We start from the raw sequence: 27,261 nt of genomic DNA on the forward strand, positions 1-27,261 counted from the left end.
TTCATTTATTTAAAGCAGCTGTATGTCATTGGCTCAAGACGAGCATATGTTACCAATTGTATTTTAAAACAACAGGTTCAGTAAAGGTGTCCATATTTTTCACAATTATGAATTAAACTGGCTGCACGGCAGGCAAGTGGTTAGCGCGCAGACCTCACAGCTAGGAGACCAGGGTTCAATTCCACCCTCAGCCATCTCTGTGTGGAGTTTGCATGTTCTCCCCGTGCATGCGTGGGTTTTCTCCGGGTACTCCGGTTTCCTCCCACATTCCAAAAACATGCTAGGTTAATTGGCCACTCCAAATTGTCCATAGGTATGAATGTGAGTGTGAATGGTTGTTTGTCTATATGTGCCCTGTGATTGGCTGGCAACCAGTCCAGGGTGTACCCCGCCTCTCGCCCGAAGACAGCTGGGATAGGCTCCAGCACCCCCCGCGACCCTCGTGAGGAAAATGAATGAATGAATGAATGTCATTGGTCCCAAATACGATAACTAGGATTCACGTACATGTCCGTGGTGCATACACAAAAGCAGTTTTACAGAAGCGATGTCATTTTATTGTTTACTACCCGGAACTACTTTCTTCATCACAGAAATCCGACCAGCACTGATGCACTACACTGCAGTACACATAGTACAACTGCAAGTGTTTTAGAAAATGGTCAAAAAGTGTGTGTCCAACCCTGTAGGAAAGAATAAAACAAAGCTGACATTTACAGATAACGGACGTACTCGTCAAGTTCTCCTACCGATTTACTTTCAGAGAGAAACAATGAAACACCACGAAAGCAAGAAATAAATAGGTTGAGTGGTGTCGAGGAAGATGAAGGTTAAATCCACATGCATGGCCCCCAGAGAGGCGTGTAGGAGGAGGACTAATTGTCTATGGAGAGGCTCATAAAGTGTTGGGTCATCGGAGTTAATGTTGTCGTGCTTTCATCCCGGCTGCTGTGATTATCTCCTTTTGTTGTCGCTGCCTGTTACACAATCATCCATCTCACACTGTAACTGCTCTGCGTCGTGTTTGTTCCCTCGTTGACTCGCACGTCTTCCCTTTTTGTTTGAAACTAGCTCCCTCACATCCTTATTTCATCAGATTTCAAAATGAAACGGGTAAATACTTTAGAATAGTCACTGTACAGCTGATAAAGCAGTATAGATTGACACATATCCATTGTTGTGTCAGTAACTGGCAACACAAAAACCAAAATAACAACGTCTTGCCTACAGCCAAGCAAAGGGTATCAGAGGGGTGTGAAGCCCACACACAGTATCTATAGCAACAAATGATATACTGACTCTGTTATGTGTGGTGTACACCATGGGGGGAGACCTTCAAGGGTCATGCAGAGGGTTAGGGTGGTATATGTTTGAACTGAAAACCCAATTATCCCAAACATTTCAGGCAGGCTTAATTAGGCTTGTCAGATGTGCTGTAGATCCATTATGTTCCTAATGAAGTCACCCAGATAGAATTAATGGCTTTATAGCACATCATAACCACAAAGTGGCACCCATGATGACAGGATGGCCACAACACCGTCATCACGGTGATCCACCACTGAAAGCTGACGTTGTGGGAAGCCGTGATATTGTTTTGCCCATTACAGGTAGTACTTTGTATTTATATACAATTGATAGATTCCATAATAACCATTTTCCAAATTATACACAAATTGGAGGATGCGGCAGGTCACTTTCATAGATTTTCTACATTTGATGCCAAAACGGTCAACATATGCTAAGCGAGTTGAAGAAAACATTGGAATATTAACTGTTGTTAAGTGGTTAGCGTGCAGACCTCACAACTAGGAGACCCGGGTTCAATCCCACCCTTGGCCATCTGTGTGGAGTCTCCTATCCTGAAGATTGTGGGTTCGTCCGCCCGTGATCATGTCACCAGTTCATGTAACCATGCTGTAACCGTGCTGTACACGACTACCTACAGTAGTACTTTAACTATTACTCTCTGTCTGGACAAGTTAACACCTTAAAGAGACATGACAGTCCAAACGTGATCATTTTCACTACAGCAAAGCATGCTGGGAAATGCATAACCTGCCCATTCCACAGCTGAAAAATCTTCCTGGTTACACATCTTGCCAAGTGGGATGTTTTTGTGTTGATATAAAATACTTTAGGCTGCACGGCGGATAAGTGGCCACACAGCTAGGAGATCCGTGTTCGATTCCACCCTCTGGCATCTCTGTGTGGAGTTTGTATGTTCTCCCCGTGCATGCGTGGGTTTTCTCCGGGTACTCCGTCTTCCTCCCACATTCCAAAAACATGCTAGGTTAATTGGTGACTCCAAATTGTCCATAGGTATGAATGTGAGTGTGAATGGTTGTTTGTCTATATGTGCCCTGTGATTGGCTGGCCACCAGTCCAGGGTGTACCCTGCCTCTCGCCCGAAGACAGCTTGGATAGGCTCCAGCACCCCCACGACCCTCGTGAGGATAAGCGGTAGAAAATGAATGAATGGATGAATGAAGTGACAAGGCAAATGGATATTCATAACAAATGGTGCTCATAAGTAATGCATTTATTGAATTAAAAAAAAACTAGTCGATGGCCCAAAATGGTGGTAAACTTTCAATTCCAAAATAATGACAATGCAGAAAATGCATTGCGGAAAATTTGCCGGTCAGTTTGATAATTTTTTTTCATACAAGAAATACATTTTCATGCCTTTTTTAAAAACTTGTCCATCCATCCATTTTCTATACCGCTTATCCTCACGAGGGTCCCAGGGGGCCTATCCCAGCTGTCTTCGGGCGAGAGGCGGGGATGGTGATTAGCAGTCACCTTGTATATGAACTGAAATTAGGAATGAGTTAAAAAAAAAGGATGGTAGAGACAACCATATTTGGAGAATCACTTGACCTTTTTGATGTGAATAGTTTAAAGCGGGTTTAAAATTAGATGACAATCTTTAAAAATGCTTGATATTTTTATGAGTCAATCGTTAGGGATATAAAATAGGCTAATAATAGTCCAACATTCCATTTTTAAATTGGATAAAAATGATTTGCGCATAAGATATAGGTGCAAATTATGGAATTTTGTTTAGTTAATAGTAATCCCTAGTTGATTTTGAGGTTAATTTGTACCAGACCAGACTGTGGTAAGTCAATTTAATAGGATTATTCATTCATTAATTTTTCTACTGCTTATCCTCACAAGGGTCGCGGATGGGTGGGAGGCTACTGGAGCCTATCCCAGCAATCTTTGGGCAAGAGGCGGGGTACACCTTGGACTGGTGGCCAGCCAATCACAGGGCACATATAGACAAACAACCATTCACACTCACATTCATACCTATGGACAATTTGGAGTCGCCAATTAACCTAGCATGTTTTTGGAATGTGAGAGGAAACCGGAGTACCCGGAGAAAACCCATACATGCACGGGGAGAACATGCAAACTCCACACAGAAGAACAAAAAATGCGATCATATAATTTCTTGATATTTAAGGTATTTAAATTTCATTTACTGTAAAAAAAAGTAGGCCGGAAACTGACCAGAAACTCCAGTAAACCAATATAAAACCTTCTGTAGAACACAAACACTTTCCATGTTTGTACCCTTTAGGTCTGGCCTTCATGCTTTTATTTTGTTGTACTTCCGAAGCCAATACATTAGGACGGCATGAAGGGCTTTGCACGTGCAAAGTACACAGCAATACATCGCTAAGCTTCTTCTACGAAACACTACAATATATTAATTGCCTCTTACATTAGAAAGTTTTATACTGTATACCGTAAATCAGGGGTGTCCAAAGTGAGGCTGAGGGCCATTTACAGCCCGCAACTGTTTTTTTTTTATTGGTCATCGGCACATTCAAAAGAACAAAATTTAACAAGAAAAATAAAAACTGAGAAAAAATGAGCAGTAATTTTACAAGGAGAATAAAGTCATAAAATTGGAAAAAAACTGCATAATGTTGAAATATTAAAGACTAAAATGTGTAATTTTGTCATAATATTAAGAAAAACAAACAAATTAAATAAGAATGTTGCTATATTGATAAAATCAGGTGGGGGGAAAAGTTATACCATTCGGACAATGAAGTCATAATATGAGAAAAAAGTAATAATATTGTTCAACAAGATTGTTGAAATATTTACAAGATCCAGCCCATATTGTGATTGTATTTAATGGTGGTCCAGTATCCATGACAATGGGGATTTAAACTTTTAAAAGAACATTCAGCAAACAGCTCACTTAGCAAGGCCCTCTGCACAAACGTATCCCATTATGCAAAGTGCACTTGCTTCTTGTAGTAGTGAGCAACTTTTTTTCTATTCTCGAAAAAAAAAAAATGTAAACATAGCAACTTAGATTCATTAAGCAAACACAGCTACTTTCTTTTTCAGCAATAAGAGTAAATATCTCTAAAACAAGCCGAGTGTGATTTCATTTTTCACCTCATTTAGCTGGCTAAGCTGATAACCCCTAATTGTGTGGATGGTGGAGGACTAACAGGCCTCTGCACGCTTGCACGCAGCCCTGCTAGGATGGTGATGCAATTAGCTAAGTGTTTCACACTTCAAAGGTCAGAAGCTTGAGTTGATTGAAAATTTGCTTGTGTTGCACAAATAAAACCAATTACCTTCATGCCTCATGGGGGCTCACGAGTATGTGGCGGGAAGAGGAGGTGGGGACCAATAAGTCTGATGGAAGAGGACAAATAAGAAGGCGCAGTTTTGATAATGTTCAGTCACAGGATCTGCTGGTTCAATCACCACACTGCTCATCTGTATCCCTTGACCTTATTTTTTATTCCATAAGAAGCTCTTGAAAAGATTGAATCGTGCACATTTCCTGGACTGACATAGGCAAAAGATGTGTCTTTTCTTCTTAATGCTGAATCTACTCATACCTGAAGTCATTCACTAAGCATATTTAAGCAAATTGTGTGTATTTTCACCTAAATAAAACATTTCCAAGCTTAAAAATGCATGAATGAGCTAAAATTAGGGCTGTCAAAAATAACGCATTAATGGCGGTAACTAATTAATTTAATTAACTATGTTAAATTTTTTAGCGTAATTAACATATGCGCACCACAACAAGCACGTCTCGGGTCTGATAGGTGTGTCGTCATAACACACTCATCAGACCCGTCTCTACTTCTTTCTTCCTTTTGTTCACATTCTCAGTACAAGAATGCCAGATGCATTCAGGCACACTCCGAACATCACAAACACGGCTTAATAATGCGTGCAAGTGTGTGTGGAAATAAACAGGAAGCTCAAGAAAAACATTCATTCATTTTCTACCGCTTTTCCTCACGAGGGTCGCGGGGGTGCTGGAGGCTATCCCAGCTGTCTTGGGGCGAGAGGCGGGGTACACCCTGAACTGGTCGCCAGCCAATCACAGGGCACATATAGACAAACAACCATTCACACTCACATTCATACCTATGGACAATTTGGAGTCGCCAATTAACCTAGCATGTTTTTGGAATGTGGGAGGAAACCGGAGTACCAGGAGAAAACCCACGCATGCACGGGGAGAACATGCAAACTCCACACAGAGATGCCCGAGGGTGGAATTGAACCCTGGTCTACTAGCTGTGAGGTCTTGCATGCTAATCACTCGACCGCCGTGCCGCATCAAGAAAAACAAGAATTGGATATTCTTAGCACTCATTTCCTAACTCTTAAAAGCAGTTTCATGAGATTCAAGTGCCGCTACACTGAAGCGCTCGGCTTCTTTAGCGGCAGCACGACTCCCCGCAATGACAGTCCACAAAATTTCACCGTGCTCTGGATCGCAAAAAGGAAGGGTGTTCAAAATGTAAATTATGGTACCTTTTATAGAAATTGGGGATTTATGGTTGGACTCTCACTGGTAAAATGAGCTGGGTGAATTGTTGAGGAGGGGGGCTGTTGTGTGTGCTGGGGGAAATACTGCTGGACTGTCAAAATAAACCTGAAGAGCCCTCAACCTCATAGTCTGGTGTACCTTTCAGAGGCTATGGCTATGCTGGGCTAGTAAGAGGCCATTTTCCCAACTAAAATCTTACATTTATAATAACAGTTTAAAGCGGGATTCAAACATTCTACTACAATTACAAACTACAAACTACAGGAGACTAGTGTCAACAAATGAATTTTTTGCTTGATTGGCATAGTCAATTAATTTAGAGCTCTTAATACATAATTATATATATATATATCATCATATATCTTTCTATTCATTAAATATAATAAAAATTGGCATATTTCAGAATTAGTGGTTATGGTGATTAATCATGATTAATGCATTAAAAAACTGTGATTAATCTGATTAAAAAATGAATCATTTGACAGCCCAAACTAAAATACAAATATAAGACATTCAGAAAACACAGACATTATATTATGTAGTACTCCACACAGAGCTCGACTCACTTGGTATCACAAAAGTGTCATTTTTATTTGGAGATAAAAAATGCTTGCATGTGTGAAAATTGGAAATGCTGCGGATGAATGAGCAGAAAACAGCGTCACTCAGTCAGACGACAAATGAGTCAATTTAGTCATGTCGAGATGACTCATATTGATGGATGACAAATTTAAGGGTTACATCAAGGGGTTACATCAATCAGGGTCTTAATTTGCAACAACAAAAGAAGAATGAAATAAAAATTGGGACACCAAGTTGCTTCTACTTCTGGACCATTGAACCAAAAAAGGTCAACAATTGTCAAAACACGCACCCCTAGTATTTTGCTGACCCATACACTACATAGTGCTGCTGTTATTAAACCCCATAAGTAATGAGTTAATGACTTAAAACTTTCCCACATCTCTGCAAAACCTTTGCTATAAATTCAGGTTGTTTTGCCTAATCACCGCCAAATTTGGTGCACATCTTTAGGAGAATGACGAGTACATGTGTGGGAAATCTCAACAAGATTGGTTGAAAAACATGGCCGCCATCACGCAAAACATCTGATCAAATTGGCCATAATTCATTGAGCATTTGTCTAATGATGAAAAATCTTTGAGGATATTGGTATTTCATGTATGCTAGCATGACTATAACCCATAGGGGGCGACACATTTTTAAAAAAAAATTCCATTTGAAAAAATAAGTTTCAACCATGGAAGAAAACAACACAATGTTACAATCCATGGACACACAACAGGCGTTGTGGCTTACGTGGGAAGCCAACCCCGGTGCCATGTGCGTCTGCCCCGTGTTGATGTGAGAGGTCTGGAGTATAAAGAGGAGGAATTCAGACGTGTGGGTGTGTGTGGTCAAGCTGTGGTACAGTGTGGATTTTCCCCTCTGTATTTATGATGGTCAAAGTGGGACGTTCACACACTACTGACGCTCTGCATAGACGCTGGGCACTTGAAAGAAAAGCTCTAGTTGCTTTACTTCCTCTGTGGGTTGTGACAGCGGAGGCAAAATTATGTAAACTTCCGTATACTTTAAGCAACAATATGTGGTGTTTTATCTTAAAGTAGTGGTTATTTTCTGTCATGCTCCCCTAAGGGAAAGAAATGTAGATGAACTTGTCATATCTATTCATTTATATGTACTGTACTGTACTGTACTGAAACTGAAACCAGGAAAACACAACATAATGGACAGCATACAAGTACATTCAAGACTTACTCCAGTACAGTGGTTCAAATAGGGTTTGAATCTCCGCTTGGGGCGTTTGCATGTTCTCCTCGTGCATGCGTGGGTTTTCCCCGGGTAGAGGCCGGATACACCCTGGACTGGTCACCAGCCAATCACAGGGCACATATAGACAAACAACCATTCACACTCACATTCATACCTATGGACAATTTGGAGTCGCCAATTAACCTAGCATGTTTTTGGAATGTGGGAGGAAACCGGAGTCCCTGGAGAAAACCCACACATGCACGGGGAGAACATGAAAACTCCACACAGAGATGGCTGAGTATGGAATTGAGCTCGGGTCTCCTAGGTTTGAGGCCATCATGCTAACCACTCTTCCGCCGTGCAGTCTGCAAAAAACATGCAACTTTAAATTGTCCATAGGTATGAATGTGAGTGTGCATTATTGTGTCTATATGTGGCCTGCGATTGGCTGGCGGCCAGTCCAGGGTGTACCCTGCCCGGACAGTGGATGGACAGATAAAAAGATTCTCAACTGTGCCCATTTTAGCCCAGGTATATGTGGTTCACATTGTGGTTCGAATTTCATAGTTTCACTCAAACATTGTTTTTCAAACTTCACAAACGATGCTATTTTGTGGATGAATGTGAACTATAGTAAAAAAAATATATATATTTATGCTTTTTCCACTTTTCTGACCTATAGATGTTGTATTCTCATGTTAAACGATGCCAAAGTTTCAGCTAATGTTTACATATTTGGTAATGAGCCCTGGCAGAATTTTGGGATGATCTGAACAGTCAGTTTCAGAGTTTTTTCAAACAACAGCTCACTGTGATGCCACAGTAAACAGGACTTCCTTATTATGGGTGTTTTCGGATACAAGCTGTAGGCCTTCCCCGTTCTCCTGCACTGTTTCCCTGCTCTGTTTTCACCGTGTCAGCATGGAATAATGGCTTCCAGGAAAAATTTTTGTTCAGATTTGAAGGACAGTTAACTTACCTTATGAGGCCAGCAGAAGTGGTTGGAGTTGCATATTGAAAAGTAATCGAAAAATATGTTTCGGCAGTAGTTTGGAAGTCCTTGGGAGCACTTAGAATTATGACCAATCACAGCGGAGTGGATGTGCTCTAAGGCAACCTGTGGATGGAATCAATTAAAACAGACCGTTTTAGAAATACAGCCGGAATAGACACAGAGATCTAGAAGCTTTCTGTGTGGGTTATTGTGTGTAGCAGCTCTATAGGAGCGCACAAGTTTAAAGACAGCTTAGTTAAAGTGAATGTACTGTATGTTTTCTTGGTAGGAGGTTATCTTCTCTAACTGATGGTGACATGCCACCTGCCTGATCGCTGGCCTTTCCACCCGCTACCCCCGCTGTCACAAGACAGGCCCTGAGCCGGCACAACACTGCAGCCTAAATGTCACAGTGCCGCCTTCTCCACAGAGGTGAGACAGCAGGGCACCCTAAAGTGCTGTCCAAACCCACTCAGAATCTCACGTGTAGTGGGGCTTTTAGAGCTGCTCAAAGGATGGGAATTAAAGCGTTTAGCATGGGATTTTTAGAACAGAAAACAGTCAGTTAAAGAACTGCACACACACACACACACACACACACATATATATATATATATATATATATATATACAGCCCTGATGAAAGTCTTAACACCAGTTACACTATATAGTGTGGTGTTGCTGAAAGAACTTTCAGTTTTTTAAATGTAAATGGCTGGAAAGCACACATACGCATAGTAGTTGGTTAATATTCTGCATTATACGTTGGTAGTGTCTTATCTGTTTTATCCACCTATTGCGTTGCTGTGTGTAGTTGTTTTGACACCACAACTCGGAATAGTGTAATGGCTAATATACAGGGTCAGGTAAAACAATCTGACACATTTGTAGGTTTAATAAAAGGCAAATAAAGTGTTTTTATTTTCCAAAAGTACATATGATGCCATTTTGTTTCATTATGTTTTAAAAATGTAATCCGTTCTGGTGGTGTGACGTTGCCTGGTTGATTTTCGTTTCAATGCAGGTCCAGTAGCTCTGGAGTTGGTAACCCATAACAAGATGGTGTTTGGAGCTGGTACAGGATCAAGTCTACCAAGATCACGGAACCCTCGTTGTGTTGCAAATTTGTTTGTTTTGATAAACGTTTCCACAATGAAAATGCAATGCTCACCAGTCCAATTCATGGCAGCAACTGAAAAAGAAACAAAAAACAATGGCATTATAGAGAAACAAAGCAAAATGACATTACATGTACTTTTCCAAAAGTAATGTTTTTTACTTTATTTGCCTTTTATTTAACCTACAAATATGTCAGATCATTTTGCCTGACCCTGTATATGCCTCACACAGGTACACTACACTTGAATACCATCTCATGGCTCAAATGTGACATGACGCAATGATCTTTGAATGATAATGTTAATATTTTTTTAAAATACTCAAATATTGGGATATAATTAATAGGACAATAATCAACCAGCAAAATGTATCATGCTTGCATGCATGTCCAAATAAAATTCAACCATTGCCATATTCTCATAACCAACTGTGTGAACTGCATGTCAACATCGACTGTGTGTGTGCAGCAACTCTGTCAGCAGCTATTCAAAGTGAAGTTTTCTTCAGTATTTCATATTTTATTTACAACCTTCCATGAAGTACTACTGCTGCTGCTGCTGTAGAGCTGAGAAGCACAGATGGAGAATGATGGGCAGGGACGCTGTGCAAAAAAAAAAGACACAATTGTCCTTAAAGCAATGCAATAGTCATTTTTCATGCTGAATGAAGAAGCTGTGAGGGCCACACAATAACTGTCACCTTTTCTGGTGGAACAAGCCGCAACTAGATAAAACTGCACATATAAAAAGTGAGTCAGGTTGCAGAGAGCAGATTTGAAGCAACACCCCTCCACTCTTGTTCATTATCCCTTTCTTGACATTACCGTGTGGAAAATGGGTATTACTTCAGACGTAATAGCAATTTGCCCCCCGTGTAAATCCCCCTACTTGTCCTCTCTCAAAGCTAGTAAAAAGATGGCCTGCCAGAGTGCAGAGGCACGATGCATACAAAATCAACAGAGGGTTGTCCAAAATCCATGGGAGGTATAAAAACCCTTGAATAGATTCTTGCTGACCAGTGTTCTTTACAAGCTTTTTTAAGTGGCAGTGCTTCAAAATCCATCAGCCATGAAAATGATTTGAAATTAATATACCTCCATCAAGCATGGAAAACTATCTAAATGACATTATCCATTAATGGACTATGGGGTAATTATGACTGAGCTCAATGACCTCTACCTAGCAACAAGTGGCCATCTGTTCTTAATTGGCCTGCAGGGTACACATTATTGTGCTTGATGAACTAAACCAATTTTATTAACCTATGGGGCAATTACAATTTTAGCCCTAAAATCTGCCCAGCAACAGTTGGCCATTTTTCCGTAGGCTAATGACTGAGCCCTTTGAACTCTGAATAGCAACAAGTGGCCTTTTTTTTATTATTTACCTATTGGGCGGTTAGGATCACTCTCTGGTTTCTGCCTAGCAACCAGTTGTTCCATTGACCTTATGAAGTAGTTATGATTCTGTCTGAGTATAAAGTAATCCATTGTTGTGGCAGCCATTTTTCAAAAGACAACCCTTTCATTTTGACTGACCAAAAGAAAGATTAGACTCCAGTCTTTCATCAGAAAAATAGTTTGTCATTCCCTTTATCTGATCTTTAGTAATCAGCAGTAAAACATAGTAAAGTTTCAGAAAAATATCAGTTCCTAACTAAAACAGATATATTTCAGGCACAACTTTCACTTTGAGATTTTTTTTTAATTTTAATTAAATAATGTATTTACAATACAACAACATGAATTACTCATAGTTTTCACATTTGGAAAGGTTTGTGTGCACGTGTGTGTGTGTGTGTGCATGCGTTAAAATTTGCTTGCATTTGTAACCTTTTGCATGCTACACTCCTCCATGCACTCTCACTTCCTTCACATGTGATTTTTTTCCTGTGATTTCTGCCACCCTGTGGCCGTTTTTATGACTTAAAATTGCTCTGAAGTGAAATCCATCAGTGGAATGTTGCGTCATCATCCCCTTTGTGTAAAAGATGTATAAATATGTCTTTGGGATCAAATATTTGGGTTTGTAAAACGTAGAAGTATGTCTCTGTTATCAAATTTGTTAATTGGTTCGAGAACCGACTGTGATAAATTAATTTCCATGAAGTATAATTTATTTTTTTTTAATCGGATATGTTCAGCGTTTTCGCCAATTTAGTCGACATGACAACAGAAAATCAGCCATTGAAAACACAAATAAGGCTCATAATTGTGTAACTGTTGATATGTTCCAGTTGCGCAAACAGGAAGTGATGTCCAGAAGTTAAGAGTTGAATTTTAGCTTGGTGTGGGTTATGGCCGCAACAGCTGATCATGTTGGGATGTGTGAAATTTCTTAAATATGCATATTTTTACTAATAATAGGCCTTATTCGACAACAAAACTTTTTTGTTGTTTTTTTGGAAAACATATACGTGTTATCTTTATGTTGAATCTCAATGCTGTCGAGTTGTTTCATTGACGTCTGGGGCTGTGCACGAGTGCACCGACTTAGCGACAGTAGTGGTTCAAGCAATTACACCACCATGCAAACCAGACCGTTTTCCAAAACATTGATTAAATATGAACTCCATGCCACTTGCATATAATTGTTTTGAGGTGCCGTGATTGGCAATTGGAGAGTTCTTTCATCAGCAGGTTGCCTGGATGGCGCTGCAGGACTAATTGGAATAATTTACCCGCTGACTTTGAAGTGTAAAATACATGAGTGGGAGAGGAGCTTTGTGAAAGGTCAGAGCCAAAAGCTTCTACAACTATAAACACTGCTGCTTTGTTCTGTTGCTGAATGGCTCACAGAGATATCCTTCTTTTTTGATTTTTCGCTTTGATTTCTAATGCAAGATGTTGGTTCGACCACTGATTTTGATCATACGATTTGTTTGGGCGGTCTGAATAAAAAAGAAATAGTCACCTTTGTAACCTGCTTGCTGTAAAAGACACAGTCTATCCAACAACACTGCACTTCTTCTGACTTTCCCAAACATAATAAACAGTAAACCAGTATTCAGGTGTGTCAGATGTGCAAATTATTACTCAAGGCTGTCTCTGGCATGGACCAAATTACCTGCAGCCACATTTAACATGCTATTGCAAAGTTTGCACTACAGAGTACAGGGTTCACTTTGAATATAGTGCCACAGATGCTAAGAAACAAGCCAGGGTTTATCTGTTGGCTTCCATTAAAATTAACATTAGTGCCCAGGGTTATATTTATATTTGGGGGCCCAAGTCAAACCTAGTCACTGGAGCCCTCCAAATCCGAGTCTGCATTTTTTGCATACCGACGCAGTGGATACACTGGATAAACTCGGCAAGATGCTTGTTTTTTCTGCGCGTTTTATTTTTAAATATGAGGATTTTTTTTAATTTACCATCTTAATCAGTATGTGTATCAAAAGATCTGCTGTGGCGACTCTGAAATCAGGAAAAAGCCAAAAGAAACAAACAAAGAAACACAGAGGGCACATGTCATGTGCTGGAAGATACAGCTATCCCATCAGTCAGCATTCCTAGGCATACATTGTAAGTAACTGTTTTGTGTGTGTGTGTATGTGTCACTATAGCCTAATCTGTCTGGCACACAGCAAAAGTATTCTCTGCCTGAGGGAGGGAAGTAGCGTTAGTTCTGATCAATGCGCCTTGGAAAGATGTTCCGGTAATGTTTAAAATCATCAATATATTTTAAGTATTTTAAGTATGTTATCATCAATATACTTGTTCTTGCATGCATACAGCATATATATAAAACAATAAAATGTTTTTTTTTCATAGTCGAAATTGGTGTCCCATTGACGTGCATTGTTAGCTAGCTCATATTAACTTGTTTTTGAGCGTGTTAATGCACAGAAAATGGAAAGAAATATGCACATTTCTCATAAGGATTGTGAATGATGGGCAAAATTCCAACAAGTCCAACCTGTTGTGCGCACCAGTCAAGAAGACTGGGACTGGGAGATGGACCTTGGTCCGCTTGCATGTGAACTGGTGCCGTTTGGTTCAAATTGTGAATGTTGTGAATGTTACACAGCTCAAAGGCGCGGACCAGTGTTAAAATGACAGCAGAAAAATGGAAGAGAAAATGTGTTGGAAGTGCTCTCTGGATATGAATAACACCCCTAGAGTCACCTTTGAAGTATACCAATATAGCAAACATAATAACAGTAAATAAAGCATTTGCCTCCTCATCGTCTCGGAATTCACTGTGGCAATGTGTGTCATTTAGATGGCACGGCTGAGAAGGTTGAAGATGTTTGCGCACTGTTTACACACTTGGCACGCAATTCGTGACCAAAAATGGTTTACTTGAGAATTCCCTTTGACTTCCTCCAAGATGTGGTCCATTCATATGAATGAGACATGCTTTGATACACATTGCCTGCATTGTTTAGGCATATGGTGCGTTCACAATTATTCATTCATTTTCTACTGCTTAAGGGTCACGGGGGTGCTGGAGCCTATCCCAGCTGTCTTCGGGTGAGAGGCGGGGTACACCCTGGACTGGTCGCCAGCCAATCACAGGGCACATATAGACAAACAACCATTCACACTCACATTCATACCTATGGACAATTTGGACCTAGCATGTTTTTGGAATGTGCGAGAAAACCGGAGTACCCAGAGAAAACCCACGCATGCACGGGGTGAGAACATGCAAACTCCACAAGGGTGGGATTGAACTCGGGTGTCCTAGCTGTGAGGTCTGCGCACTAACCACTCGACCGCCGTGCAGCCTGCATTCACAATTAGTTAACAGAAATGTACAGTTCACATATACTTCACACATGTTTATGACCAGTTTACTCATTGGCCCGCATGCAAAAATGACCCCCACAATTTGTATCAAAATAGACTAGTGGTAGGTTATCCATGCTAACCTGTCATGGATAAAGTGGTATGACTCAACACTAGAGTCCACTAAAGGGCTGACACACACAGTAAGAAAATCCCTTCCCGTTGTTTAACCCTATCGCTTGTCAGACATTTCCTCAATTGAAATCCTCTTATCTGAGTGACATTTGCAATGGCACAGTTGGAAAACTTTATAAAGTATTTTCTGTATTGACTGTCTTGTTCTGTAGGACACGGTTTTACCAAGCTACATAAGAGTCTCAGCTAAATCAATATCATGAGCCAGTTTCAAAGTCACTTCATTTCAACTCGGGCACAAATAGCTTTTGGGGGTTTTGAAAGGGGAGAAAAGGCAACACAACAGGGAGCAATTTCACCAATTTGGTTCCACAACCCTGGTGGGTATTTTGTGTCAGTAATTTTTACCATCAGTGTGACAATATTCGGTATTGGGGGGTCTCTTGAACATCCTGATTTAATAAGCAGTAACCTCAATAACATGATTTAATTTGCCAATCAAAATATGCCACAAATTGTCACCTCTGGAAGGTTTTTTTTGGACACCCTGATGAGGGACAGGAAGTGTCCCCGAATCCCTGGACCAGAAAGGTGCAATGGAAGCAGCCTAGAATAACATGACATCATTTGATAGCCATGACAAAATTTAACAAAGACCCTTCTGAAAAGTGCCTTTTTCTGCCATTTTTGGGGCCTGCCAGGACACCCTATTGAGGGGCAGAAGGGCGGCAACCCTGAAAAAAAAATTGTACATAGACTCACATGTTAGCATGAATAGGATACCAGCTGGGTATGGTCTCATCAATGTAGCATTCCTGATAGTAACCGTTGTAGTAAAATACTACTGCGATGGAGCAGTGATTCACACAGGAGCTGCTGTCAGCCCCAACTCACACTGGATCCATCCCGACCGCCAGAAGCATTCCTGAAGATATTAAAATGGCTGTTGTAGGCTCACACTAGCACCGTCGACCAAACGGAAAGAATCGGTTCAGGTTGTAACTTTTTTTTTTTCAGGTGGCATAGACGCTATTAATAATAAACATGAAAAAATATCTGTTTTTGTACTTGTTGTATGAAATCAAAAAGCACAAAAAAAAATCGCTGAGCTTGATGAAGGGAGCCACAACAAGGCTTCAGAGGAGTGGGTTGCCGACCCCCGTCCTAGCCTAAAAAATGCCGTTAACCTGCATAACTATAAAAATCGATATCATAAGCTAGTTTGAAGGTCACTTATTTCAACTCATCCACAAATAGCTATTGGAATTCTGAAAGGGTCGGAAAGACAACATAAGAGGCGCAATTTCACCAATTCGGTCGACCGCCACAACCCTCATGGCTCCACTTTTGTGTCAGTATTTTTTAGCATCAGTCCCTCGCCTAAAGTTACCATCAGCATCAGTCAACGTCACTGCGGCAATTTTTTGTTCTTTATTTTTTCCCTATTTCCATCTCCTTCACTTTCATCAGCAGGGCTGTCACTCATGTATGTGTTCAATAATTCACAACTATATTTTTTCTTTATTCGTCAGATGGAAAGAAACCACCGCCTTGGCTGGCTCCCGGACCTGGCTGTGAAATTGCAGTGCCAGGTGGGCATTAACCTGACTGGGTATGTACATATTAATGTGTTCATTATCTGCGGCGTGATGTGCCGCACACGCCGATGCTGACGCGCTAGTGACATTCCGGTGACAAGAGGACACAAACTGAACTGAACACACAGCAATGTAAATCCCACTCTCCCTCATTCTCATACACCCACGTTCACTTTCACTTTCTTTTCTTTTTCTAACTGCCTCAACAGAAGGTGTAGGACAGCAACATATCTCAAAAACATCTCCCAGCGACTCAACAGAAGGTGTAGGACAGCAACATCGCTCATAAGCAACTCCCAGCAAAAGTCAAGTCAAACTAACTGCAACTTGTTGATGCACTTTCAGTTACTGATTAGTGAGTCATGGTTTACTGAAAATAGATTCAGGCAGTGAAGTGTTATGACTGGGTTTTGGTTTCAGGGAAGTCCCGACTGTGAAAATCCTGCATGTGTTGTGTGGGTGAAATGCATTGGATAGTTGTATGGTTGGATGGTTTTGGTTCTCATTTGTCTTCTTTCTGTTTGGGCTTTTCCCTTCAGGGGTCGCCACAGCAAATCAATCTCCTCCATTCAACCCCGTCTCTCTCACATCCATAAACCTCCTCTTTGGTCTTCCTCTACACCTCCTACCTGGCAGCTCTAAACGCAGCATCCTTCTACCAATATATTCACTATCTCTCCTCTGGACATGTCCCAACCATCTCAGTCTGGCCTCTCTGACTTTGTCTCCAAGGCCTCTAACATGTAATGTCCCTTTGATGTACTCCTTCCTGATCCTATCCATCCTGGTCACTCCCATGGCTTTAGTAGTGAAGGTGAACCCCCATATTCTTCTTCTTTCTCTTTCGGCTTTTCCCTTTCAGGGTTCGCCACAGCAAATCAAGCGCCTCCATTCTGCATCTGTCTCTCTCACACCAACTACCCTCATGTCCTCCTTCACTACATCCATAAACCTCCTCTTTGGTCTTCCTCTACGCATCCTACCTGGCAGCTCTAAACGCAGCATCCTTCTACCAATATATTCACTATCTCTCCTCTGGACAACCCAACCATCTCAGTCTGGCCTCTCTAAGGGCCTTCAACATGTAATGTCCCTCTGATGTACTCGTTCCTGATCCTATCCATCCTAGTCACTCCCAATGAGAACGTCAGCATCCTCATCTCTGCTACATCCAGCTGTCTTTTCCTCAGTGTCACTGTCTCTACGGATCGGTGCAGCCTCGGCAGTAATACGGTCGCTGTACCGGACTGTCGTGGTGAAAAAAGAGCTGAGCCGGAAGGCAAAGCTCTCAATTTACCGGTCGATCTATGTTTCCACCCTCACCTATGGTCGGAAGCTTTGGGTCATGTCCGAAAGAATGAGATCGCGGATACAGGTGGATGAAATGAGTTTCCTCCGTAGGGTAGCTGGACTCACCCTAAGAGATAGGGTGAGGAGCTCAGTCATCCGGGAGGGGCTCAGAGTAGAGCCGCTTCTCCTTCACATCGAGAGGAGTCAGTTGAGGTGGCTCAGGCATCTAGTCCGGATGCCTCCCGGACGCCTCCCTGGTGAGGTGTTCCAGGCATGCCCAGCCGGGAATAGGCCCCGGGGCAGACCTAGGACACGCTGGAGGGACTATGTCTCATAGCTGCCCTGGGAACGCCTTGGTGTCCTCCCGGTGGAGCTGGAGGAGGTGGCCGGGGACTGGGAAGTCTGGGCTTCCCTACTGAGACTGCTGCCCCCGCGACCCGGACCCGGATAAGCAGAGGAAAATGGATGGATGGATGGATGGATGGATGGATGGCACTGTCTCTAGACCAAACAACATGGCTGGTCTCGCCACAGTTTTGTATACCTTTCCTTTCATTTTAGCTGAAACTCTTCTATCACACATCACGCCTGACACTTTTCTCCACCCGTTCCATCCTGCCTGCACACGCTTCTTCACCTCCTTTTCACAATCACTATTGTTCTGAATTGTTGGCCTCAATCACTTAGAACTCTCCACCTTCTGTATCTCTTCTCCCTGTAACCTCACTCTTCCACTTGGGTCCCTCTCATTCACACACATATACTTTTTAAACATTTAGAGCTATAACAATAATCTCTGTGTAGCTTAGTTAATATGTAGGTCACATTATATAAATGGGGCGCTGTTGGCGGTTTTTGGAGGTTTTTTCATAAGGCTTCATAGATGGAAAAGTTTTTATATCTTTAGAAAAAGCCCAAAAAGTGCAGTTTTCCTTTAAATATTTTTTTCTAAAAGTGGGTCTTTTCAAGTAGAGGTTGTCTACCATTCTGGTTCATCTATTCAGTTCAATACAAAATCTAGAAAAAATGACCTAATTTGAGAGAAATCGTTGATACAGTTTGCCTTCAGGTTTTATAGAGTAAGAATATCTCTGCCCATGTCAGACCAGCTAGACACTGACTCATTATTCTCCTTCCCCATCATTTGATAACGTCTGCACAGCAAGCTCTTCCCTAGATGAACATCATTTCTTAATGGCTGACTCATTGCTCAATCTATCCCACTTCCTCCCACTGGGTTTAGGGAAGCGTTAGTGCAGCTCGCTCTACGGGGTTGTAAGTCATAAAAGGATACAAACCATAAACGACCTTTTTTAGAGGTTATATTCTCACACACCTGTCAACCTTTTTCCTAAGGAAACTCCCTTAGTTTGGCATTTTTCCCCCCATTGCCCTCCCCTTTTGGTAATGGTTTCATTTCATTTGAACATGCATCAGATTACAATTGAGTGCATCACATAATCAGTTCACAGTTCCACATGTCCAAAAGGAGTAGGAAGAAGCAAAGCTTATTAAATCCTACCCCTCCATCTGGTACTTTTACAATCAGTAACTGTTACATTTGTTCACTTCCTGCTTTACTAATATAGTTTAAGTTTTTTTTTTTTTGTTTTTTTTTGTCACGTACCGAAGTACAAGGTGATATGACCATCCAATGACATAATGGGTACCATAGTAAGTGTCAATATAGTGATATGTATAGCACATCATGACTGGTTCAAGACTCTTCATCCTTGTATTTAGCAAACATCAACTGCTTGTATTGTTTCTTGAATTGGCTCATCGTTGTGCATTGTTTGATTTCCTTACTCAATCCATTCCATAGTTTGATTCCACATACTGAAATGCTATGGCTTTTTAACGTAGTCCTAGTATACGTAGAAGTGTTTCAAATGTAGTTCTTCCCTGAGATCATATTTCTCCTCTCTTGTAGAGAAGTATTGGATGACATTTTTAGGTAATTGGTTATTTTTAGCCTTATGCATTATTTTAGCTGTTTGAAGATGAACTATATCAGCAAGTTGAAGTATTTGTGATTTTAGAAATAAGGAGTTAGTATGTTCTCTGTAGGCGGCATTATGAATTATCCTTACTACCCTTTTTTGCAGTACATTTAGCGAGTGAAGATTGCTTTTATAGTTATTACCCCATATTTCCACACAATAAGTAAGATATGGTAGAACCAGAGAGCAATAAAGAGTGTGGAGTGATTTCTGATAAATTTTGCTTTGTTCAATACTGAAATATTTCTGGCCACCTTATGTTGTATATTTGTAATATGAGGTTTCCAGCTCATATTTTCATCTATTGTGATCCCCAGAAATTTATTGTCCTTCACCCTTTCAATATCTACACCGTCTATTTGTATTTGCTGGTGAGTGTCCTTTCTGCTGTTACCAAACAACATGATTTTAGTTTTACTTAGGTTTAAGGACAATGTATTATCTTCAAACCATTTTTTAAAAAGTGTCCTGTAAGCTGTTGGGTTGCACATGGAAAACACTTTTTTTGGAACATGTACCTTATTTTCAAATGCAGATGTTGACAGGTATGTGCTCTCAGGAAAGGGCATTTGAGCGCAATGGTGGAGGTCATCCCCGACTTTGTCAGAAAGTGCTATACTTGACTTCCTCCTCATTATTCAGAATTCCGAAACTGTGAATGTTCTGCATGAAATATGTATACTGTGCAGTATTGGTATGAAATATTAAACATGCATATAATGAATAGGCTGTATGTCATGTCAAAATAATGTGGCGAAGTGAGTGATAACGTAGTTTGGCTACACCGCTGGCTCTTTGCTCTTACTTTGATTAGATTTGTCTGAAAGCACAAAAACACACGCAATAATCAAAGACAGCCAAAAATATTTTTTTGAAAAAAGGGAATGATCTATTTAAACATATGTAACACCATTTACAATGTACAACTACACAATTATGCTTGAAACCAAGTTTCCAGTTAAAGGCAAAATAAGGTGCAAGAGGTAATCGTAATCAACAACTGGACATGTTGTGGCGTTATACAAATAAGGCACCATGCAGCATTTCCTACAGTTGGCAGCAAATACACCATCATAATGTCTACTGGCATTACAGGTTCATTTATAATCATAGCAATGTTATTAGTCATGGTGCTTTTGGTAACGTACAAAAGTGAATATGCATGAGAGAGTGTGATACAGTCCTCAAATATACATACAAATACCTGGAAATTACCATTAGATTATGCAGAAAATGCATTTTGTGAAAGCTTCCAATTGATGATGGCTGACCCTGAATCAGACCAGACAGCATTACTGGGATATATTAACTTCATATTAACTCTGTGACTTGTTGAGCTGGTCCCTAATGACTAAATGTGATGCATCGAACTTTCATTCTAATGTATTCTTTGAAGTATTTCCCATATGGGTGCATCATACAAAGCAACTGTCATTACCAGTGACATTGTTGACATGCATTGAGGAAAGCGTTTTGTGCAGTATCATATGAGCCAAGGGTGCTCCTGCATCTGCTCCAGGGTGGCACGTTTCTCTGGATCCAAATTTAAGCACTTCCACAAGAAATCTTCACATTCTAAACCAAAAGAAATTAAGTTCAGGTGAAATAGTTGACTGGAAGAAGAACTGCATAGCAGATCTTACCTTCAGATAGAACCCGAGTCAATCGTAGCATCTGGGAGAGGAACATGATGGTGTCAAACCGTTTTGTTCCAGCCATCAACTCAAAGAGAAGCGCACCCAGATGCCACACAGTAGTTGGACCGGCGCTATATGTCCGTCTTAGAACATACTCAGGAGGAGCATAACATAAGGTTCCTACACATGGAGACATGGTATTGGGAATTTTAATCAACAGAGAGGTCAATAGATGATTAAAAAAAAATGAATCCTACCATTGTAGTCCTGGTAAGGACCATTAGATGCAAAGCAGCTACAACCAAAGTCAATGATTCGCACTCGCGGGACGCCAGAGGTGGCCTCCAGCAAAATGTTTTCTTGTTTTAAATCTCGATGGAAAACATTCACAGCGTGCATATTAATGGCTGCATCCACCAGCTGCTTCATGATGTTCTGAGAAGATACACAGACATGCTGTTGATTCTACAGACTACTACTACCATTACCCAACAAAATGGTTCCATAGTGGAAGGTAATTGGTACCGTATGTGTGTTCATACCTTGGCCTCATTCTCCTGCAGGGTGCCGAGCCGACATCGAGTAACATACGTGAACAGGTCCACAGATGGTACCGGCCTCTCCATGACCAATACAATCTCATGTTCCATATCGTATTTGTTCAACAATGACACAACTGCAGACTGTCCATTGGAGTTCTTTTTAATCGACGCTTGTATCATGAGTAATGCCTCGACAGGGATGTCCTTCTTCAATCCATTGATTTTCTACGAGATGCAAAATATCCATACAACACTTTTAGCCAACAATGGAAAAATCGCTCTCTATTGTTCTCTGATTTTACTATATCTGACTTATAGTGGGGTGATATGGGAAAATAACTTTAGAAACACACTTCACTCACTAACTGTGCTGCTAAAAAGGTCAATTAGGATAATACATAATGCCAATTATATAAAACATACAAAATCTTAATTCCTAAAATCCCAATTACTTAAATTCAAACAATAACCTACCCAAAAATGTCTCATAGGGACATATTAACCTTTCATTCATTCATTTTCTACCGCTTATCCTCGCAAGAGTTGCGGGAGTACTGGAGCCTATCCCAGCTGTCTTTGGGCAGAAGGCGGGGTATACCCTGGACTGGTCGCCAGCCAATCACAGGGCACATATAGACAAACAACCATTCACACTCACATTCATACCTATGGACAATTTGGAGTTGCCCATTAACCTAGCATGTTTTTGGAATGTGGGAGGAAACCGGAGTACCTCGAAAAAACCCACACATGCCACAGAGAGAACATGCAAACTGCACACAGAGATGGCCAAGGGTGGAATTGATGCAAGGCTCATATGTGAAACACACATTTTTCCTATTTTTTTTCCATATGGTGATGTTAGCACGTCCACCTCACAGACATGAGATTCTCCATTACAGCATCTGTGTGTGGAGTTTGCATGTTTTCTTTCCCCCTTCTCAAAAACACATGCCAGGTTACATATGGAAAATAAAGTGACAGACTACCAGATTTCTTCTTTTTTTATTGTAAAAATCCTAGCATCCTAGCAAAAATCCCACCAAACCTAGCATGTTTTTGGAATGTGGGAGGAAACCGGAGTACCCGAAGAAAACCCACGCATGCACGGGGAGAACATTAAAACTCCACACAGAGATGGTCGTGGGTGGAATTGAACTCGGGTCTCCTAGCTGTGAGGCCTGTGTGCGACCACTCGGCCAATTGTCCATGGGTATGAATGTGAGTGTGAATGGTTGTTTGTCTATATGTGCCCTGTGATTAGCTGGCCACCAGTCCAGGGTGTACCCCGCCTTGTGCCCGAAGACAGCTGGGATAGGCTCCAGCACCCCCGCAACCCTCGTGAGGATAAGCGGTAGGAAATGAATGATTGAATAAATTACAGTATGTATTACAATGTTACTTGTAACAAAATGAAAAGTATTACAACAACATGAGGACTCACCAATGGGACACTTTTTACCTCTTTGGGTATGTACTTGATTGCAACCTATGAGATATAAATGAGATTTATAGATATTCGGTTAGCACATTAAGCAATTGTTTGTTTTGTATGATATAGTGCTTACTGGGAAATAATCCGTCTTCCTGTAACCAGCATAAACGGATCCAAAGCCTCCTTCACCGAGCTTATCAAGCTGCTGATATTTCTGGGCAAACAAGTCTGCACAGACAGAATGAAACTTTAATAGCAAGCTTATCCTTGGCCAAGGGCTGTGTAGTTATGATACACTTGCTTTTGTTTTACCTCGACTGGTTGCAGCTTGATGGGAGGTTGATTGGCCTTTGAACCAGGGTGGGATGTCACCTCTCGTCTCTCTCAACGTGTCCGTCTTCTTCCCCCCAAAAAACAACACAGATAACTCAGTGGGTATTCCCTTCTGGTCCCTTGAGAGGGGCTCTAGTGTTGCTGGCACAGTTTTCACACACCTCTCAGTCTGATTGTCCATAAGGGTATCTGTTATTTTGGTGTCTCCTTCCTCAGACACCTTAATAGACTGAGTCCTTTGTTTCTTTAAGATTGTCTCTGGTTTTGTGTCGGACTTCCTCTTGATCCCTTTAGTTAAAGAACTTTTCATAAGTCCGTCAGTTTGTTCAGCCTGCTGCTTCTTTTGAATAGGTCCTGGTTTTGGGTTGGACTTTCTATTTGTTTTCATAGAGCCCCCAGAATGTTTCGCTCCTGGTTTCTGTGTGAGGGTCACTGGTTTTGGGTTGGACTTTCTATTTGTCTTCGTAGAGCCCCCAGAATATTTCGCTCCTGGTTTCTGTGTGAGGGTCGCTGGTTTTGTGATGGACTTTCTCCTGGTGCCTTCAGAAGGCACTGATTTCATAGACTCCTTATTGTGTTTAGCCCTCAGCCGCTTTGTGGGAGTCTCTAGTTTTGTGGTGGACGTTCTCCTCGTCCGTGTAGTTCTAACAGCATTCATTGACACCTCAGTTGGTTTTTCATTCTGATTCTTTGTGAGTATCTTTGTCTTTTTGACCGTCAAGCACCCATCTGATAGTTTACTCTGGTGCTGATTGTGCTTCGTTGTACTGGACTCTGAGGCATTTTTTGATCCCTCAAACAGTTTTCCAGTGGACCTACTCCTGGTCCCCTTCCTCAACACACCTTTACCTCTGTCCCTGTCTCTGAACGTGACAATATCTGGTTTTGTTCCCATCTGTCTTGCACCCTTAGTCGGCGCTGCCTTCACGGACATATGAAGTTTGTGCCTCTTAGTGAAGGTCTTTGCATCAGCCTTCCATTTAGTCCCTCCAACCTGTCCACAATCAATTGCTGCATCTTGGCGATCACTGGTACTTGGTGGTGTGCCATTACTGCTAAGTGTCCCCACACCGCAATCTTCCACCGAGGGGGTTATTTCTCTGTTTTCTACAAGTGAGAGAAAGAACTTTTACATGAGATACTGGAAGATAAACAATGCTTAAGACTTTTAGCACAACTTTTAGTAATTGTTATTCAGCTCAGAGTCATTCAGTTAAGTCCCTGCAATGGGACATTTGTCTAGATTTAGAAGATGATCTACTACAACAGTGGTTCTCAACTGGTTTGGCTGCGGGACCCACCAATATTGATCCAAATGGCGGAATTTTTCATTCATTCATTAATTTTCTATACCGCTTATCGTCACGATGGTCCCAGCTGTCTTTGGGCGAAAGGCGGGGTATACCCTGGACTGGTAGCCAGCCAATCATAGGGCACATATAGACAAACAACCATTCACACTCACATTCATACCTATGGACAATTTGGAGTCGCCAATTAACCTAGCATGTTTTTGGAATGTGGGAGGAAATCAGAGTACCCGGAAAAAACCCACACATGTTTGGGGAGAACATGCAAACTCCACACAGAGATGGCTGAGGGTGGAATTGAACTCGGGTCCCCTAGCTGTGTGACCTGCGCGCTAATCACTCAACAAAAAGTACAATCCAACATAAACAAATGGAAATTTTTTTCTGATTAACTCAGCAGGTACGTTTGATAATAACAGGAGGTCAATTTCTTCTGTGCCTGGGTAAATAGATGAAATTGGGCATGAAAGTGTACCTGCGAGTCTTCATCGTGGACGGAATTCCCAATGTGACACAATGTGTGCTGGAGCGGTGAGACACTTGCCTCTTTATAGCGCCCCTCCAGCAGATATAAAGGCAATCTAGTTATGTTATGTTCACACTTGATGTTTTTCCAACATGTCACACACCTTGTGGATGTGAGATGCCTTCAGGGACATCGGGTCATTGCACACTTTTTTTGGGGAGGCACGACTGGCAACCTACTGAAAACTGCTCTGCGACCCACCAGTTGAGAATCACTGTACTAGAAGATATGTTGGTAAAACTGATATCATCCACTACATTTATTTGAAAGAAATATAACATATATCATATTTTTATCTGAGATTAACATCCCAGTGTCTATTTCTTCATCGCATATCCCGTCCAGTGGCTCATAGCGAGACGTCAAGTGAAATCATAAGGAAAATGCCACATAAATGGTAACAATAGTCACAATAGTCCATCATAAAAGGTAAAAAGTTCATGAAACAACGAAAATTAACTAACTTTATATATCTGTTAGGAGCTTAATTTGTGCAGAGCATCAATTCAACAGCAACAGTCCAAATTAGGAAATGGAAACTGTATAAAGCATTCCCTCACAACAACAAAAAAACTTATGTAAACCCGGTTTATATGACAACTAAAAATGCAGTAACAAAGCAACTGAAGACTTTAAAATGATTCAACATATCATCAACTCATCTTAGATAAGAAATGGAGGCAAAACATTTGCAAAATATTGCTTGAAGTATCTTGAAAATATAAGTTAACATTGAGGCAAACCATGAAGCAAAGGCAATTAAAACAACTGCAGATGCCGAATTATAGTTAATGGCAACATATTTGGTAAGAACACAGAAACCAATTCCAATAAACAAAGATGGCGCGGTACTTACCCATGCAGGAATAAAACCGATTAGAGCATTTGTGTACATATGGAAACTAAATAATTCCAAATAAATGATAAAGTAAATTGACATTAGCGGTAGAAGATGATTAAGTTTCTCCGACGTGAAGATCTTTATGGGATGTAACGCACCTGAATAGCTGTCAGAGGATGAAAGCATGTCATCATCCATGTTGTTTCATCATGTGTGTATCTCGAGGATCGTATCCAGCCACGATAATCACATGTATTTCCAAAACATGGTATAACATCAAATGCGTCAAATTGCTGTCGGATTTGAATAGACTCCTGGGTTCCATTCCTTGACAGAGACACTATAACATCAATGTCAACACAAGTTGAAGGTGATGTCATCAAAGCCCAAGAAAGTTGTGTTTTAATTGCCCAAGCTTAAAACCGCTGATGACAACATAAAGAATGATGACGTATTTTAAAATCCTGCAAAAATAAGGGCGGTTATTACTTTTATTGTACATTGCATGGAATGATAACCATCATTTAATAGCTCTCTACCTTGCTGTAGCTTATCAGGGTCCGAACCTTTTCCAGCAAGGCCAAAAGCAGGGGCCACTTTGATATCATCGAGTTTTTCCCCTCCAATTTAAGTTTAATGTATATACTGTATAAACATTCAACATTTGAGCTTTGTGTAATGAGTGCCAAAACAAATAGTTATTAGCGTGAATACTGGGAACAATCCTGTCAGCCTTTTTTGTTGATTTTATTTTAATGTTCACAATATGGCACAAGCTAATTAAAACAAAGCTATAGACCACAAATGGCCCCCGGACTGACTTAGATTCATCCGTGCTTCGATTTCATCTGTTTTACTTTTAATATCAGGTTGTCCAACTAAATTGCAGAAGCTGGCGTCAAAGATAATAATAACTATTTTTTTGGTAATTTTTTTACCAGATTTATTAATGTAATTATTCCACTCGTGGTATTATTTTTCTCATCCGAACATTTAAGTCCGTACTTTAGTGGCTATCATGACTCCCAAAACAACCTTGTTTACCGAGTGATCACATGTTGGCTACCACAGTGACATGAGGGCAGAATAACCTTTTGTAGCCTTGTCCGCCCTGTAACCACTGGCTATTGCGTAACTTTAAGGCTGTCTGAGTTC

The 27,261-nt window shown here is 41.0% G+C and overlaps 1 protein-coding gene across 1 annotated transcript; it reads right to left on the reverse strand.

Annotated features, from left to right (window-relative positions):
* Nucleotides 1–20,502: 20,502 nt before the first annotated feature.
* On the reverse strand, nucleotides 20,503–26,397 carry LOC131103089 (uncharacterized). Its single transcript, XM_058049020.1, has 8 exons — nucleotides 26,265–26,397; nucleotides 23,409–24,536; nucleotides 23,230–23,324; nucleotides 23,106–23,150; nucleotides 21,662–21,886; nucleotides 21,377–21,554; nucleotides 21,126–21,299; nucleotides 20,503–21,057 (listed from the first exon to the last, which is right to left on the reverse strand). Exons 1-8 carry the CDS (start codon nucleotides 26,302–26,304, stop codon nucleotides 20,966–20,968), a joined length of 1,977 nt encoding a protein of 658 aa, XP_057905003.1. The 5' UTR covers nucleotides 26,305–26,397; the 3' UTR covers nucleotides 20,503–20,965.
* Nucleotides 26,398–27,261: the final 864 nt, after the last annotated feature.

The sequence above is a fragment of the Doryrhamphus excisus genome, chromosome 15 (assembly GCF_030265055.1).
Source record: "Doryrhamphus excisus isolate RoL2022-K1 chromosome 15, RoL_Dexc_1.0, whole genome shotgun sequence".
Taxonomy (NCBI): domain Eukaryota; kingdom Metazoa; phylum Chordata; class Actinopteri; order Syngnathiformes; family Syngnathidae; genus Doryrhamphus; species Doryrhamphus excisus.